The sequence below is a fragment of the Sebastes fasciatus genome, chromosome 6, assembly GCF_043250625.1.
Source record: "Sebastes fasciatus isolate fSebFas1 chromosome 6, fSebFas1.pri, whole genome shotgun sequence".
NCBI lineage: Eukaryota > Metazoa > Chordata > Actinopteri > Perciformes > Sebastidae > Sebastes > Sebastes fasciatus.
Window position 1 is genome coordinate 22,271,622 of NC_133800.1, and position 16,155 is coordinate 22,287,776.

At 38.4% G+C, this 16,155-nt stretch overlaps 2 protein-coding genes across 3 annotated transcripts; both read right to left on the reverse strand.

Moving 5' to 3' along the window:
* Positions 1 to 29: 29 nt before the first annotated feature.
* Positions 30 to 9,158, reverse strand: LOC141769408 (dynamin-1-like protein). Of its 2 annotated transcripts, XM_074638451.1 has the most exons (18): positions 8,976 to 9,158; positions 7,265 to 7,384; positions 6,882 to 7,023; positions 6,562 to 6,600; positions 6,301 to 6,347; positions 6,148 to 6,219; positions 5,966 to 6,052; positions 5,624 to 5,786; positions 4,953 to 5,073; positions 4,468 to 4,806; positions 3,420 to 3,540; positions 3,128 to 3,283; positions 2,932 to 3,021; positions 2,734 to 2,832; positions 2,416 to 2,532; positions 2,206 to 2,315; positions 1,942 to 2,101; positions 30 to 1,801 (listed from the first exon to the last, which is right to left on the reverse strand). In XM_074638451.1, the coding sequence occupies exons 2-18, from the start codon at positions 7,364 to 7,366 to the stop codon at positions 1,745 to 1,747; spliced, it is 2,022 nt and encodes a 673-aa protein (XP_074494552.1). In that variant the 5' UTR covers positions 7,367 to 7,384; positions 8,976 to 9,158; the 3' UTR covers positions 30 to 1,744. The 2 variants fall into 2 exon arrangements, with proteins under 2 accessions (XP_074494552.1, XP_074494553.1); XM_074638452.1 differs by lacking the exon at positions 6,562 to 6,600.
* Positions 9,159 to 9,636: 478 nt separating this feature from the next.
* ubl4a (ubiquitin like 4A) lies at positions 9,637 to 14,238 on the reverse strand. Its single transcript, XM_074638454.1, has 4 exons — positions 14,002 to 14,238; positions 11,736 to 11,841; positions 11,394 to 11,602; positions 9,637 to 10,280 (listed from the first exon to the last, which is right to left on the reverse strand). Exons 1-4 carry the CDS (start codon positions 14,047 to 14,049, stop codon positions 10,173 to 10,175), a joined length of 471 nt encoding a protein of 156 aa, XP_074494555.1. The 5' UTR covers positions 14,050 to 14,238; the 3' UTR covers positions 9,637 to 10,172.
* Between the last annotated feature and the right edge of the window lie 1,917 nt (positions 14,239 to 16,155).

Sequence of the window (16,155 nt, forward strand, 5' to 3'; positions counted from 1 at the left end):
CACTGTGGAAGACAAACAAACAGAACTTATGAAAACAGATCAATTCCTTTAACTGCATTTCATCAATAACACCCAAACAGAGTCCGTACAGTGTGCTTTGTTAGGGTTTAATGAGTCCCTCCAATCTCAACAGACTTCATTCAGTAATATCACAAATATTGGCAGGCAAGAACTCATAGGCAGTTGACATGATAATAATTAGATATTTAAATAATACAAAATATACATAAATCGCTCATTCGTACGTCCACACATGCATACTGAACACACACATGCAAACTTACACCGGGCTTTCAGAAAGACAGACTGACAGGGTGCTGTGTTCGCTCCCTGATCACACTGTTACTGTTTGATGGTCCCCGTTAAGGCAGGTCTTCCTGAAAAAGCCTCATTCTTCGGATAACCATTTGTTTTTGCTATGAGAGGAGATTCACATTAATAGCTTATATATATTATAGCACTTGGGGGGGGAGGAATCTGCCTGAACAACAACCTAAATTGGGAACAGATGGTAAAAAGATGAATAATTTTTCACATCTAGCAATATTACACAATGAAATGATAATTGGCACGGGAGCAAATGGCCCTGCATGCAGGATGTAGCTGCATAGCGAGTCTCTTATACTTGGGCAGTGTCCTTACTACTGGACAGGGAGAATAATAGGGAACTATCTTATATCTCTGTATCATTAACAGCGGAAACCAGCGAACAAATGGCTCGAGGAAATAAAGAGAAGCTACAGAACATTACCGCCCTGCCATCTGGATCTAAAATCTAGCAAATGATGGAGCACCATACCCATATAACATAATCTCCTGACCATCCTGATACATTTTATTCATTTCTAAATATATAGTATATATACTCTACATACTATAGCTGCCCAACTTGTCTCCTATAGACCTATAAACGGGTACATGTATGTTGGATGTTTGGTCTCCTCGTTCATGACTACACACAGAACTAGAAAGTCAGTGCAACAGTTAACGGTACAAATGGGCTGATATGTAAATTTGGCTCCGGAAAATAAACCTGATATTGATTAGCACTACAAAGCTGGAAAAACAATCTGCATTCATCCCGTAATTTCTGCAAATGGCCGCGGTCTGCCTTCAGTGTTGCATTGCAGTCAGCAATAATTGAGTTGGGTTTCCGCTTCATTTCCATCTCTGGTGAGTGCTCCAACAAAAGGGGATTAAAGTTGGAACACATCTAATCTAGCATAGTTCTAGCACCTGCTAACGTGGCTCAGAGGAAGCCCAGATTTTTTGGAAAGTGTGGAATTTTACAGTGTGAACACATTTTGATCACCCCGCCTTCAAACAAACAAACAAAAAAAACACCCTAGAGAACAACTTAGACACTCCACATATAATTTACATTTTACAATTACAGCAACAATCTTACGACCCATCAAACATTTTTGTCACAAAAAGATTTTGTTCGCGGTTGTCGTTCACATTTCAACTTTGCGGTAACACTTTTGGCCTGAGTGTTTAATCAATTTGCTTCGCTACACAACGTTCACAGTGAAAAGCAACAGCCCCGGTGAACTGGTCAGGGCGACAGATGACGGGGGGGAAAAGTAGATCTTAATCTGCTATGGTCATTGGTCCATGAGAAAACATGGGTGCTGCCACACAAAGACAAACACACACACTCTCTTCTCTGTGCTGTAAACTCACATACACTCTCATACTCTCAAAGCTGTCCTATGACAAGGGAATTGTTCGTTTCCTCTGGCTACCACAGATGGGTCTCCCGGATCTCAGAGATGATGTTATTCGCTTTTTGGAGCGCCTGAGAAAGAAAAGAAAAAAAACAAAGAGGGCAGTTGAATCACTGGCTTTTGAAGTACTAGATAAAAGAAAAAGAGAAAGGACTTGCTGGCCTTCATGCTCAGATCTCATTCAGAGAACAAAAGCATCGGCCAATTTTACCTCAAGCATTTGAGCAACCTCGGTCCGCTGCTGTGCCGTGTCCTGCGACTCAATGAGCAGCTCCTGCAGCAGTTGCTGTTTGTAAAGCTGACCCACCAGCTCACTCTGCAGATGCTCTTTCACAAAGTTCACCAGGAAGTGCATCACTGTCTTGGGCACACTGTGGACACACACAGCCCCGAGACAAATACAAAATCAGCATCACTAACAACAACTGCTCAACAATAGAAAAAAGAAGGTGCTCTGGACTTGTTTCAGTCGAACCTGTCCTGGATGCTTTTGCGGACAATGAGGAAGTAGCTCTTGATGAGGCGCTGGATGATCTCACAATCCCTCTGCTCCTTCGCACTCAGCTTTCGGGATACGGGTACCGCCTGGCAGAGAGAGAGAGAGAGAGAGGCAAAGTAAAATGTTGACAGTGTGCAATGTATTCACTCCTAAGTGTTTTGTCCTACTGCTAATCCCACTACTCACTGTGTCAAGGAGGTTAATGGCCTGGCCTTTGCTGGGACTGCCAAAGCCTGCAGCCGGGATTCTCTCATCCGCAACCTTCTCGTTCTTCCAGCGCTTCCCTCCATCGAGGGCCTCCGCCTGTCAGCAAGAAATCCGATGAAGTCAGAGGGTCAAAGCAATTTTCGCTGAGCCTAGAATTCCACTACAAACTCTGAAAGGGGCTCTAATGTTTGGTTGTGAAACATAATGGTTAAGGCTTTACAGAACTCGACTTCTGCTGTTTACCCTAGCAGAATAAATGATAAATGAGAGTACCTGCCGTAAGGGACAAATAACTACCTGCTGACTGTTGACAGATGCAGAGACCTGCGCTGCATCCATGAAGTCTGGATGTTTTGTGTTGATGTAGGCGAGCTCTATTGATACTAAATTGTGCACCTGAAGGGAAAAAAGCATAATCAATCTCGGGCAGTTAATAGGACTTGGCTGTTAAATTATTACAGTATGAAAGATCATCCTATCTAAGCTATGGATTACCATTTCATTAGTAATCGGCAAGCGCTTCCTCAGTAATCCTGTCACTACTTCCACAATGGAATCGTGCAGTTTGGGGAATCGCAGAAGCTCCTTGCAAAGATAAAGACAAAAAGACTTTCTTAACATGGTGTTGTCATAATTAATGCTTCTCTGTTTTCGGAAGTCAATCAAGTGTAAAAAACATCTTTTGGCTAACCTGTGTGCTATAAGAGGAGCAGTGCTGGATGATCCTCTGCAGCTCTTCATGAACAAGCTCTACACAGCGCATACTGGGCTCCTCCAGACGCTTAATTTGCCGCTTCACCAACAACTCAAAGGACACCTCGGGCACAAAAAGTGCTGGCCGCGGACCCTGCAGGGCAAATCACACACACACACACACACACACACAGCAGCTCTACAATTTACCTGCTATTCCCCCAAACGAGAGAGCTTGACTGGAATTTGGATTAAACTAATTACACGAACAGAAGTCGGGAGAAGCTCACCGTAGCATTGCGGATGGCAGTGAGGATATCAAGCTCACTCAATCCTCCCAGGGGGTCGATGGACTGCAAAGTGCGCCCAAAGGTCTCATGGAATATGTAACAGATCCGAGCACCCCCACAGCTGTAGAAGAGATGGGTTCAGGGTGGGCTTCTTAGTGCTGTGTGTCAGTAATGTTAATCGCTCCAAAATTAAATGCAGTCATCCAAAAAAGGTCAATATTTGCTCCCTACTTATTTGCATGAATTAATCGCCTTGTGGCAAGAGAGCTGTAGAGACGAGTGTGCCAACAGAAGATGCTGATACCACTTCAATTTACATTACCTCAAGGACATTACCCTCATGATAGACATTGTGAACCAATGTAGGTAAAATGCTGAGCCTTGCAACAAAAGTACGAAATTTGATGACAACCTGAGAAAATTAGAGACAATTCACTAAAACATGAAACAAAAGCTGCTATCGTCAGAAAAAAAGCATTTGCTGTCCAATAAAGATCCTGCTACTTCATTTAAATCCTGGCTGTGTGATGTCTCATCTTTCCTGAAGTTCACTATGAGAGGCTCCCTGGACAGATTCTACTCCAACTGGCAACCGTTAATTAACTATATTAACATGTTGCCCGCTGGCAAAATTGCACCGTAATAACACATTTGGAGCCTACACATACAGTATGCATGCACTGCTGCCTGTTCACAGCCAGCCCTCTATGACCTTTTAATGGTGCTACGTTGTCCTGGGTGTAATGTCTGTCTATTGACCCGATATATTATAATATATATATATATATATATCGGGTCAATAGACAGACATTACACCCAGGACATCGTAGCACCATATACTGTATATATCGTAGCACCATATATATATATATAATAATAATAATAATAATAATATACAGAATATACTGAATATATTCTGTTTGATTATCTGACAACAATAAAGCTGAAAATGTCTTGTTCATGTTTGGTATACATTTTTTTGTGCTCTTTTTCAATAAAGTATTGAAACAAAATAAAGATCCCGCTACTATAGAGAGATCAGACTCACAGCTCTGAGGTCTGGATATATCTGGCCGTTCCCTCGATGGTGTGGCAGTAATCGCTGGCAAACTTGGTGACAATCTGCAGCAGGGTGGCGCTGTGGTCTTCTACTGGCTGGCCGTAGCCGTTGAGTCGCGCCTGGTACTGGGCGCTCAGCACGGTCACTCGGGTTTTGAGCTCTGGCAGGCAGTCCCGGATGTGGTGCATGAGCAGCCTGCTGAGAGTTTTGGCCAGATAGCGTGAGCCGGCTCGGGAGGCGAGCGAGGGGTAGTGGCGCTGCAGGAAGGCATGCTCGTCCCTCATCGTGTCCTCCAGGTTCTTCTGGGTGTTGATGTCATGCTGGCTCCTAGGACGATCACCGATTAGGGAGAGAGAGGGAGCGTAATCAGATGATCAGGGTAATAAGAGCATTAACAACTTGCCACCTTGCTGTATTGTGAATCTAAAAACATTACATAGCTAAACAAAAATAAATCTATTATTATTGCAAACCTGTTAACAACCCCAATAATCCCAAGTCTGACTGGAATGACTCGACCCAGAAGGACCTCCAGGGCATCAGTCCCTGCATCCATCAGGTCCAGCTTACTGATCACCAGCAGTGTTCGGCGACCTGATAGACATACACACATCTTAGATTATATTTCTAAGGACAGTTAACAGTCTTCATAATTCAGTTTTTCATCATTTATATTGAGGAAGACTAGAAGAAAGTGTGCAGTAGGACATCATAGAAGAAAACAAGGAAACAGGTCTCTAATGGGACAGGATTCAGGACAACAGGGGAGCATTTGTACCCAGATACACATATCCTAACTTGCACACTATCAGTGTACAACAGGCACTTTAAGGCCATACTGCCAACCTCCCAGACAATTACTACAGGCAGAATCTCATCATCCATCCATCTATTATTCAGAGTGCACTATGACTGCAACATTAATTTTGTAAGCAACTGTTAACTGTCAGATTGCTCTTAGCAGTAAAGACTGACGGGTCCAATAGCCTGAAATGACTTGAGTACAGTACAGTGTTCCTGCACATTTAATAATTCACAATGCTTTTCAACTTGAGGCCGTGTTACGTAATAATCACCGATGGAGAGGCAAGAAAATTTAAATGAAATCTGAGGAGAAGAGGCGCCCGTTTACAAAATGTCCTACCATCTGGATCAACCTCACGAGCCAATTTCAGAGCATCCGAGGTGGCCAAGTCAGAGTTGGCAGGGGACACTGTGAGGATGAGGGAGTTTGGATTGGAAATGAAGGACAGGATCATCTCTTGTACTTGTGCCTCAATGTCCTCTGGCTGGTCACCAACCGGAACCTGAGGCAACAACAATGAGCATTCAGCAGCGTTACTGTAAGCACACAGCACAGATGTGGTGCTGCTGTGAATCTGTGATGATTGCAGACATGATGATGATGATATCATTATCTAATGCCATTATGTTTGTTTGCACATATGAAACAAAATCCACATCCTTGTCGAGTGGCTGAGTTTACCTTAGTAATGCCGGGTAAATCGACCAAGGTGAGATTAAGGACTTTGGGGGAGAAAATCTTCAAATATATGGGCTCAGGACTGATTCCCTAGAGGATATGAAAAAAAGGAGAGAAAATCATGAATGCCGTGTAAAAAGCTAAATTTAAGACATCACTGACTTAACATCAATGCTTTCTTTCACCTTGTTGTCACCTGAACTGCGTTCGGTCTCCGCTTCAATTTCCCGGCGAATTTCCTGAAAATCTGCGAAGATCTGTCAAGAAGGTGTGAGAATGATGCATCAGCTAAACCCAGCACATTACACAGGACAAAGGCAGAAAGCATATAAATGTACCTGGTTCTTGCAGTGCAGGAATGTACCCCATTCTTCAGCTTTGACACCTGGACAAACATATTAGAGTGAGTGCAAGTAATTTTACAGAGATGTCTGCAAATAATGTATGGTTTGGGGAGAAATAATGCAAACTGAAGTGAAAATTACAAATGGACTGATATATCATGCTTGACAGACGAAGATCAGAACGAACACAATGATTTAGAGAGTTCACAAAACAAATGACAAAGACAAGTACACGCAGACCAAATAGACAGAGACCTGGGTAGCTGATTTGGGCATTTTGTTTTACCCCATCTCCTGAAAGAGTAGTGAAGAAGAAGAGGAAGAAAGAATGCATGTCAGCAAAGAGAGGCTCGACAAGTAGCAGTTCAAACAGTGAGTGAAAGCGCCATGCCAGAGTGTTAACCGCACAAACTACTTCTAGCAGACTACATGCCTAAACAGATATAACAAACCTGCTGTCCTACTATGATATGCTGATATTTAGTATATCATAACTTGATTGTGGGTTTTCAAGGACAATCAAAACAACCTCCCTGTTGTTTTAAATATGAATAATCGGATAAAAGTGAAGGTACCATTCTCAGTCTTCAGTCTCTCCTTCAGAGGGGCAACGTTAACAAGTTGCAACACGAGGGGTCGTCTTGTGACTATTCCTGATCCCCGAGGCAAGAAATCCCGTCCAACCAGGCTCTCCAACACAGAACTCTTTCCACTGCTCTGTTATGACACATAATGAGAGCAATTCAGCATGTTTTTCTAGCAGCACTAATACAGTCCTTCTATATCAGTGTGCACCGCAGACACATTAATAATGCATATCAAATTTATGATCAAATCAAAACCTCAAACTCAGATCAGAGACCTTAGAGTTTTAGTAACGACAGTGAAGTCCTGGCAAGGGTTACAGATGGTTAAGTTTATAATAAAGCTTATCATTGTGTTTTTTTTCCTGACTGACCTGAGATCCAACCACGACTATCTGAGGCAGCTGTATGACCTCTGCTCCCACTGTGAGGAAGACCTCCTGCATACGGTTGATGGTGGGAATCAGAGTCTCCATCCTTCCTGGGTGCACTTACTAAATTGGTAAAAGAGAACAGACATGAATAGACAGAAAGAAAGGAGTAGCTCATGTGACATTAAATCTGACTGAAACTAGAATAACTCTGAGCCAACACCTAGCTAGGAAAATGCTAATCCCCAAAAGCCCAATGAGAATGAAGTTGGCTGAAAACTAAAAAGTACATTTAGCAAGCCTTCTCTTTTCTCCCTTTGTTTAGCTGAAGAGTACTTAAATTTCAGAAGTGTAGCCAACCCGAAATTCTTACTTTGCATCAACTTTACATTAAACCAACTATTAATAAGAAATTCACATGCACAAGTAACAAATGGCACCTCTACCTTGGTTAAAAGGCATTTTAAGCACATTATCTCTATAGGAAATAAACAGTCGCTGACCTATAGTGGTAGTATTTATCCCATAAGCATTGGCAGACATAGTCGATAACAGGCATGTTAGAGTCTGGGCAGGTACTTTTGTGCTTTCAGATCAAATCACTGATTAAGTTAGAGAGAATAGGACTTCTTAGATTCACTTCTCTTCTGCTGAATACATTCAGTCCAGTATGTGAAATACTTCTCCATTTGATACTCACATCATCAAATTACTGATTAATAAGAAATTCACATGCACAAGTAACAAATAGCACCTCTACATTGGTAAATGGCATTTTTAGCACATTATCCCTATAGGAAATAAACAGTCACTGACCTATAGTGGTAGTATTTATCCCATAAGCATTGCAGACATAGTCGATAACTTGTCTTTTGTGCTTTCAGATAAAATCACTGATGAAGATAGAAAGAATAGGACTTCTTAAATTCACTTCTCTTCAGTCTGGTATGTGAAATACTTCCCAATTTGATACACACATCATCAAATTACTGATTAATAAGAAATTCACATGCACAAGTAACAAATAGCACCTCTACATTGGTAAATGTCATTTTTAGCACATTATCCCTATAGAAAATAAACAGTCACTGGCCTATAGTGGTAGTATTTATCCCAAATCATCAAATGCTTTACCTATACTAGGCACTGATAGTGTTCTACACACAATACCCCAGAGCATTACAGCAGCATACTGATCATATGACATTAGTGGCAAGGTGTACAGCCCCATAGGAAAATACTAATCCCCAAAAGCCCAATGAGAATGAAGTTGGCTGCATTATATATATATATATATATCTGAGCAAGAAAAAACAAAAACAGTGTTGAATAACACCCACTGCAAATGAGAAAAATAAATAAGCTTCATGTATTTCCTTAGGGAAGTCTGTCTTGGTTTGCCAAAAGAGAAGAGTGGTCCTGATGAGAGAGGTGTAACGTTAACGCCCAAAGCATCACATACATCAACACTGTGCTGAGTCCTCCCAGTTTACACACTAAACTTAAGTAGGAGTACAAGATAAAATCTGGCTATTTAATCCTCTATAACGACATTGACCTACATAGCAACTAATCATGTAGCAACACAGGCTAGTTAATGTTAGCTGGCTAAAGCTAAATGGTACAGTAAATGCAGGAAGTGATAGAGATGTGCTAGCTTTGTGCTAACACTAGATTATCCACTGGAACAGCTGATGCTCCATTATGACCTTACCGTTATCCAATTAAATTATATCCCCCCCTTCATCCAACGTGTCTGTCCTTCATTATTCGTAGAAAAACGGCGAGAAACATCGCATTTTAACCGAATTATTATCCACAATTAGCAGCAAGAGATATAACCGTCAGTTTACCACATACTAGCATTACTCTCCTTCAATCTGATTGGTCAGAAAATATGATTAATGCGCGTCACTGTCACCTGATTGGTCGACACATAGATGACGTATTTTAGTCCCGCCTTATAAAATCCCTCTATACTCAACATCCCTTTTATATTTTCAACCACTTCTGCTTTTTATGCTTAGAAACAGCTTTAAAAAAGCCTTCCCAGTCAACATTCAATGTATTATTTTTACACATTTAATATATGGACTATACTCATTTTTAACAGTCTCTTCTGCACTATATTCACTTTTTTAATAGTCGTGTATCACAGCTGTTACCCTGCACTATATTCAGTTTTAAGTTTTCTTCATCTCCTTGTATTTTTATACATGGTATATTTTTTTGTACTTTGTATTTTGCACTACTAACTTTTTTACTGCCTTTTTACTAAAATGTTTTGCACTATGGAACTGTGATGCTTGAATCTATCCATCTATCTAAGCATACAACAAAACAGTAAACATTAACACTTGTCTTTTTTTTTCTTCCTGTGGTTTAATGTATGTATTATATATAAACATATTTACAAATCATACAATGAACATCAGTTAGTTACGGAATAAAACATGTGTTACCTTCTCATGGGTGGTTGACAGAAAACACCCAGTCATAATCCAACACAGATATTACTAACAAAATACCCTCCAGTAGAAGCTAGTGTCCACAGGGAGTTGTAGCAGCCAGAGATCATGCGAAACCAACAGCATAAATGGATTCCTTTGTATTCTAATATTATGAGATCAGGTCTTGTGCCATTGCTGCGTCATCAATGACAGTGACTGATGCAAAGTTTTCTTATCCAAGGCCTTTGGTCATGGATAAGAAAGCCCTATTGCTGAGAGATAATCGCCAGTCAGTGTTATCTGTGTTGATTCAGCCAATGACTAGGCACACAGCCGGGGCTCTCTGCATGAAAACTGATACTGTGTTTTCCATGTCTCACACTCTGAACACTGTATGCACCTCCAAGCACTGAGCACCTCGCAAAACACAATCACAGTAAGCAACTTCCAGCGGGGCATTTTTAGTCCATATATGAGGTGTCCATGCCCTCGCCGTCGGGGTGAAGCAGTCTTCCCGCCAAGCGCTCAATGTCGTCGAGACTAAGTTGTCGAAGTGAACGTTCATAGTCCTTGAAGAAAAACAAAACAAAAATATTGAGAGACAAGTTAAAAATATTCTACGGAATCTATTTTAATCATGTTGTGTGTGAGGCGATATTGCACTATTTTTAATGAAGCATGAGATAGGAAGGATGGTTCAGTCTACAGTAATGCAGACCTGAATCCAAACCAAACTAATGGTGCATTAACGGGAGGCCCTAATCAATTTGATAGGTCAAAGATTTCCAAGTTTATCACCAGAGAGTTGCCATGAAACGACTAAATTTCTAAATATCTGGTTGATAACGACTTGAGGTTTTAATATATCCTTATAACTTCCATTTACAGGGTATATGTTTTCACAAACATAAACAATAATGTATTCACAGTGAATGTAGTTAGGAGTTTTTGACATTAAATAAGCAGAAGAAAAAAATTAATGTCAAAATGAAACCCATATCAATACTACTTGATATAAATTAAGTACTCGCAGTGCTTATGAGGCTTTCATTATTCAGACCTTGCAATGGCTTTTACATTGATCTAGTTTGAGTGATATATTCTTGCGATAGAAGAGTACTTGATGATATGATCATATTACAATTTCATGAGTGGACCAGGCATGCCTGAATGACTGCTCTGTTAAATAACTGACCACCACACAATGGATGATAGTACACAGAGGGCTTCATAGGATAAACTGGTTGTGTCTTCCATATTTGGGCAAAAGAAGGCTGCATTTCTTGGCCTTATTTGGAGCAGACTTGACCTGACTTTGGATCCAGTCCCTAAATTTAAAAGCAGCATTTATACTAACAGAATGAGAGGCAAAATATGTCAATTGAACAACACTGTCAAATATATACATTGTCAACACGAACATGCCCGAAAATATAACTTTATTATCCTTTGCCTCCATCCCCACATGTTCATAAATATACATAGTTGGGGAAAGGACCTTAAATTTGTATTTGATGCTGCCCTTCTTAATGTTTTGTATCTCTAGCCTCCACTGGTAGCAACAAATCAAAACATTTGATTTAACAATTTAGAAACTGTAAATATTCACATCAAAATGGTTTAGTAAAATTTGCTTTCTCTGTTCTTAGATTACAATGCATTGTACCACAATTATTAAATACCTTAATAAGCTGTTCATGGACTTTTGCTGCATCTGCTGGACTAAAGTGTCTAGCAAGGATAGTGGACACAGTCTGCCACACTCTTCCCTGTGTGCTGCTGCTGCTGCTGGCAGCCGTCCCTGACCCTCCAGTCCTCTCCCCCACTGGACGGATAACCAGATTCAATTTAGCCTCTGGCCCAATGGAGTAATCACTCAGTCTGTGTTCATCTGAGGAAAGCAATATAGTATGCAATCATCAAAAGGACATTTGATTCATGTGCAAAATATATTGGTGAATCAAGCAATTACAGTTCTGCACAAAGGTTATGAAGTGGTTACATTTGACTTTTGGAAAATCTACCTGCGAGCGCTTTCCCTTTATAGAGCAACCGCTGCTGGTTTGCTGGTATGTTGAGACGTTCTGACACAAGTTCCTTCACTGTGGAGACCTTTTCGTCTTCAGTCACCTGGAAGATCAACAACATAATGATGTAGTCACACTTAAATACATTTAGCAAGCCTTCTCTTCTCTCCTTCTGTTTAGCTGAAGAGTATTCAAAATTTCAGAAGTGTAGCCAACCCGAAATTCTTCCTTTGCATCAACTTTACATAAAACCAACGATTAATAACAAATTCACAAGCACAAGTAACAAATGGCACCTCTACCTTGGTTAAAAGGCATTTTAAGCACATTATCTCTATAGGAAATAAACAGTCACTGGCCTATAGTGGTAGTATTTATCCCATAAGCATTGCAGACATAGTCGATAACAGGCATGTTAAGAGTGTGGGCAGGTACTTTTGTGCTTTCAGATCAAATCACTGATGACGTTAGAAAGAATAGGACTTCTTAGATTCACTTCTCTTCTGCTGAATACATTCAGTCTAGTATGTGAAATACTTCCCCATTTGATACACACATCATCAAATTACTGATTAATAAGAAATTCCCATGCACAAGTAACAAATGGCACCTCTACCTTGGTATAAATGGCATTTTTAGCACATTATCTCTATAGGAAATAAACAGTCACTGGCCTATAGTGGTAGTATTTATCCCATAAGCATTGCAGACATAGTCGATAACTTGTCTTTTGTGCTTTCAGATCAAATCACTGATGAAGATAGAGAGAATAGGACTTCTTAGATTCACTTCTCTTCTGCTGAATACATTCAGTCCAGTATGTGAAATACTTCCCCATCTGATACACACAAAACCCCAGAGTATTACAGCAGCATACTGATCATATGACGTTAGTGGCTAGGTATAGAGCCCCAGTTTGTGCCTCATACAGTAACGTTATCAGTTCAAAACACAAGGCTCACACTGGGGCCAGGACTAAGCCTTATAGTGGGCAAATAACACCTCAGACTGTTAAAGGGGACAAGTGAAGTTAACTTAAGAACTGGTACTACTTTATTGAAGTATTAACCTAGTCTAGTGACTTCACTTTTCCTACAAGAACCACCACATAAGGACTTACAGAGCTCCCACTAAAGAGGGACACAAATACCCAAAACCTCACCTCCATACCATTATTGACACACAGTACACCTGAACTGAATGGACTGAAATGCTGTGCAATATGCTGCCTTCCACTGTGAAATTGTCTGAAATATATTAATTATTATTATTATTTTTAATATTTTTATGAGACATACAAGTTCTTTTAACATGGTCCTGGAGCATATATACTGTATATTTGTATTCTGGGGGTATCGTTCATATGCAGAGGGTAGTTTAGTTTATTTATTGACTACACTGAGGTTTTATATTTTATTTATTTATTTATTGTATTGAGTTGAATGTGCTACTTATTTTGTTACTGTAATTACCTTGTGCCTTTTCTACATTTTTTTCTTTTCTTAAAGCTGACTCGGTGTAAACTACTCACAATTCCAATGTACTTATATTAGGTGCAAATAGTAAATAAAACTCTTGAAAATCTTGAAATCACAGGAGAAAGTCTGATATCGTCACAGCAACAAAACACAACAATATTCAAGAAACAACCCAACACACACCACAGGACCTATAGGTTCAAGTTAATACTATTCACAGAGTATAGACGTAAATATGATTCATTAGTGTTTGGACCATAGCATATTATGTCAAAATACAAAAACAGAACAACTTATTTTACCATAAATATGAACTGGACTTTGTATTTATCCAACATTAAACCTTTTATGATTTGATGTTAGATACATATCAGCAGCCACAGAGAGCTGCTCAGCTAAGAGGTGTTTTTTCATAATATTTTAAATAGATTTTACTATTTTCTTGAATGATTTTTGTTATTTTCTTGACTGATACACTCAGGCAGAGTGTAATCTGTACAGATGTTACAGTTAGCTGACGTTACTGTGTCTTCCTCAAGGATGTGGCTAACAAGCTAGCTAGCTAGAGTAACTCAGATTCATACCTGAGCAATACTATACTAATACTGAGCAGTCTGTGACTTTACAATAGCTCAATGTAAGCTCATGCTACACCTGGTGGAGGTGGACTGGTTGCTTCAAAGGAGAATGACACAGGACCAACGCTGCTGCTGCTGCTAACCAGCTAGCTTAGGCTAGCTTAGGCTAGCTAGTTAGCTTATCTATCTGTCTCGTGTTTAACTCACCTGCACGCTGCATTCCTTCCCCTGAAGCGGTTTCACAGTCAGGATCATTTTCGATGATACCCTGATAACAAAACACAACAACGCGTTCAAAGTTGAAGCTGCTAGATAAACTGAAGTATCGATACTCTGCTAGCTCAGAGATAGCCACAAGGGGTTCTTCTTCTTCTCTCGTCAGCGGCCCATCTTCTTCTTCTACGCTAGATGCGGGCAGATGCGAGCTGCTGCTCTCAGGTGTCACACTACTGCCACTGACTGGCTGGAGGATTGTATGGGTCTTAATACAATACCTCTGTGGAGCATAAGTCATCCAAAAGAGATAGAACATAAATGACATATTATTATTATTCTTTGTTCTGCTCGAGAAAATAAAATAAATAACAAATTATTATTATTATTTATTCTACTCGAGAAAATAAAATAAATGACAAATTATTATTATTATATTTATTATTTATTCTGCTCGAGAAAATAAAATAAATGACGAATTATTATTATTATAATTATTATTTATTCTGCTCGAGAAAATAGATATATATCAAATTATTATTATTCTTTCTTCTGCTCGAGAAAATAAAATAAATGACTTATTATTTATTAATATTAATATTATTAATAATAATAATAATAATAATAATAATAATAGAATAGAATAGAATATTATTTATTCTGTTCGAGAAAATAAAATAAATGAAAAAATATTATTATTATTATTTATTCTGCTCGAGAAAATTAAATAAATGACTTATTATTTATTATTATTATTATTATTATTAACAATAATAATAATAATAATAATAGAATAGAATAGAATAGAATATTATTTATTCTGCTCGAGAAAATAAAATAAATGACAAATTATTATTATTATTTATTCTGCTCGAGAAAATAAAATAAATTACAAATTATTCTTATTTTTTCTTTTGCTCAAGAAAATAAAATAAATGACAAATTATTAATATTATTTCTCTGCTTGAGAAAGTAAAATAAATGAAAGATTATTATTATTATTTATTCTGCTTGAGAAAATAAAATAAATGACAAATTATTATTATTATTTATTCTGCTCGAGAAAATCAAATAAACGACAAATTATTATTATTCTTTCTTCTGCTCGAGAAAATTAAATAAAGGACAAATTATTATTATTATTCATTCTTCTGCTCGAGAAAATAAAATAAATGACAAATTATTATTATTCTTTCTTCTGCTCGAGAAAATCAAATAAATGACATATTATTATTATTCTTTCTTCTGCTCGAGATAAGTAGACAATAATTAAATATTAAAGGGAAAAAATGGAGATGATGGCTGGAGTTAGGAATCTAAAAGTGACAAAGGGCAACCTTTAAAAACATATAATTACGGTCTAGTTATTACTAATTATCAATAATATTAATCCTAAATAGTAACCCGTTTTTAAATACAAGCTGCCTGTCTTTGCTTGGGTCTTGTCGTATAAAGCAGTCAGTGGGTCAGTATCTTATTTTCCTACAAATTATTTACAACTCTTTAGCTACACTGACTGAACATTAATCAGCCATTGTGACTATTGCTAATCATCATAAATAAAATAGTTTCAAAATGTTTTCACGTGAAAATCCAAGATTTCCATCAGACCAACTCTTTATATACAGTATATCAGCCACTTTGCAGTGCACAGGTAGTCCACAATGGATGGAGAGTAAAACCTCTGATCAGTGCACACAGCCAGCCTTTACACACTGTAAACAATTGCTGTTAATTTACAGCAGGATTTCAACAGTATTGACCTGTTATTGCTAAAAACAGTGCTTTACTGTTAATACAAAAGAAAACTTGTTAAATTACGCTCATAGGCCTTTTTTTAACTGAACTATAATGCTGTAGACATACTTTTTGGAAAAAGTACCAACAAGTCTATTATAGCCTTTTTCCTAACAAGTGCCTTTAATTGTATTTAGTGTGACTATTCCTATGTCTGTAACCTGCTAAGTCTATTCATCTAGGCAAACAATAATGTTTATTAAAATGTATGTAAAAAATAAATAGTGCATTAAAACAAATCAGTAAGATAATGTTAAAGAAAGGTGAAAAACAGCTATATAATGTATCTTTAAACAGTAAATTAACTGTAAAATACTGTGAAATTAATAAAAATAAAAAAAACAGTATTTT

Coding starts and splice junctions, on each gene's coding strand:
- ubl4a (XM_074638454.1), bottom strand. CDS start 14,049: ATGATCCTGACTGTGAAACCGCTTCAGGGGAAGGAATGCAGCGTGCAG. Junction 11,842..14,001: donor GGAAGGAATGCAGCGTGCAG/GTGAGTTAAACA, acceptor TTGATCTTCCAG/GTGACTGAAGACGAAAAGGT. Junction 10,281..11,393: donor TCCATGAACAGCTTATTAAG/GTATTTAATAAT, acceptor TTTTTCTTCAAG/GACTATGAACGTTCACTTCG.
- LOC141769408 (XM_074638451.1), bottom strand. CDS start 7,366: ATGGAGACTCTGATTCCCACCATCAACCGTATGCAGGAGGTCTTCCTC. Junction 6,601..6,881: donor GAGACTGAAGACTGAGAATG/GTACCTTCACTT, acceptor CTACTCTTTCAG/GAGATGGGGTAAAACAAAAT. Junction 3,284..3,419: donor CTGCCATCCGCAATGCTACG/GTGAGCTTCTCC, acceptor TTTGCCCTGCAG/GGTCCGCGGCCAGCACTTTT.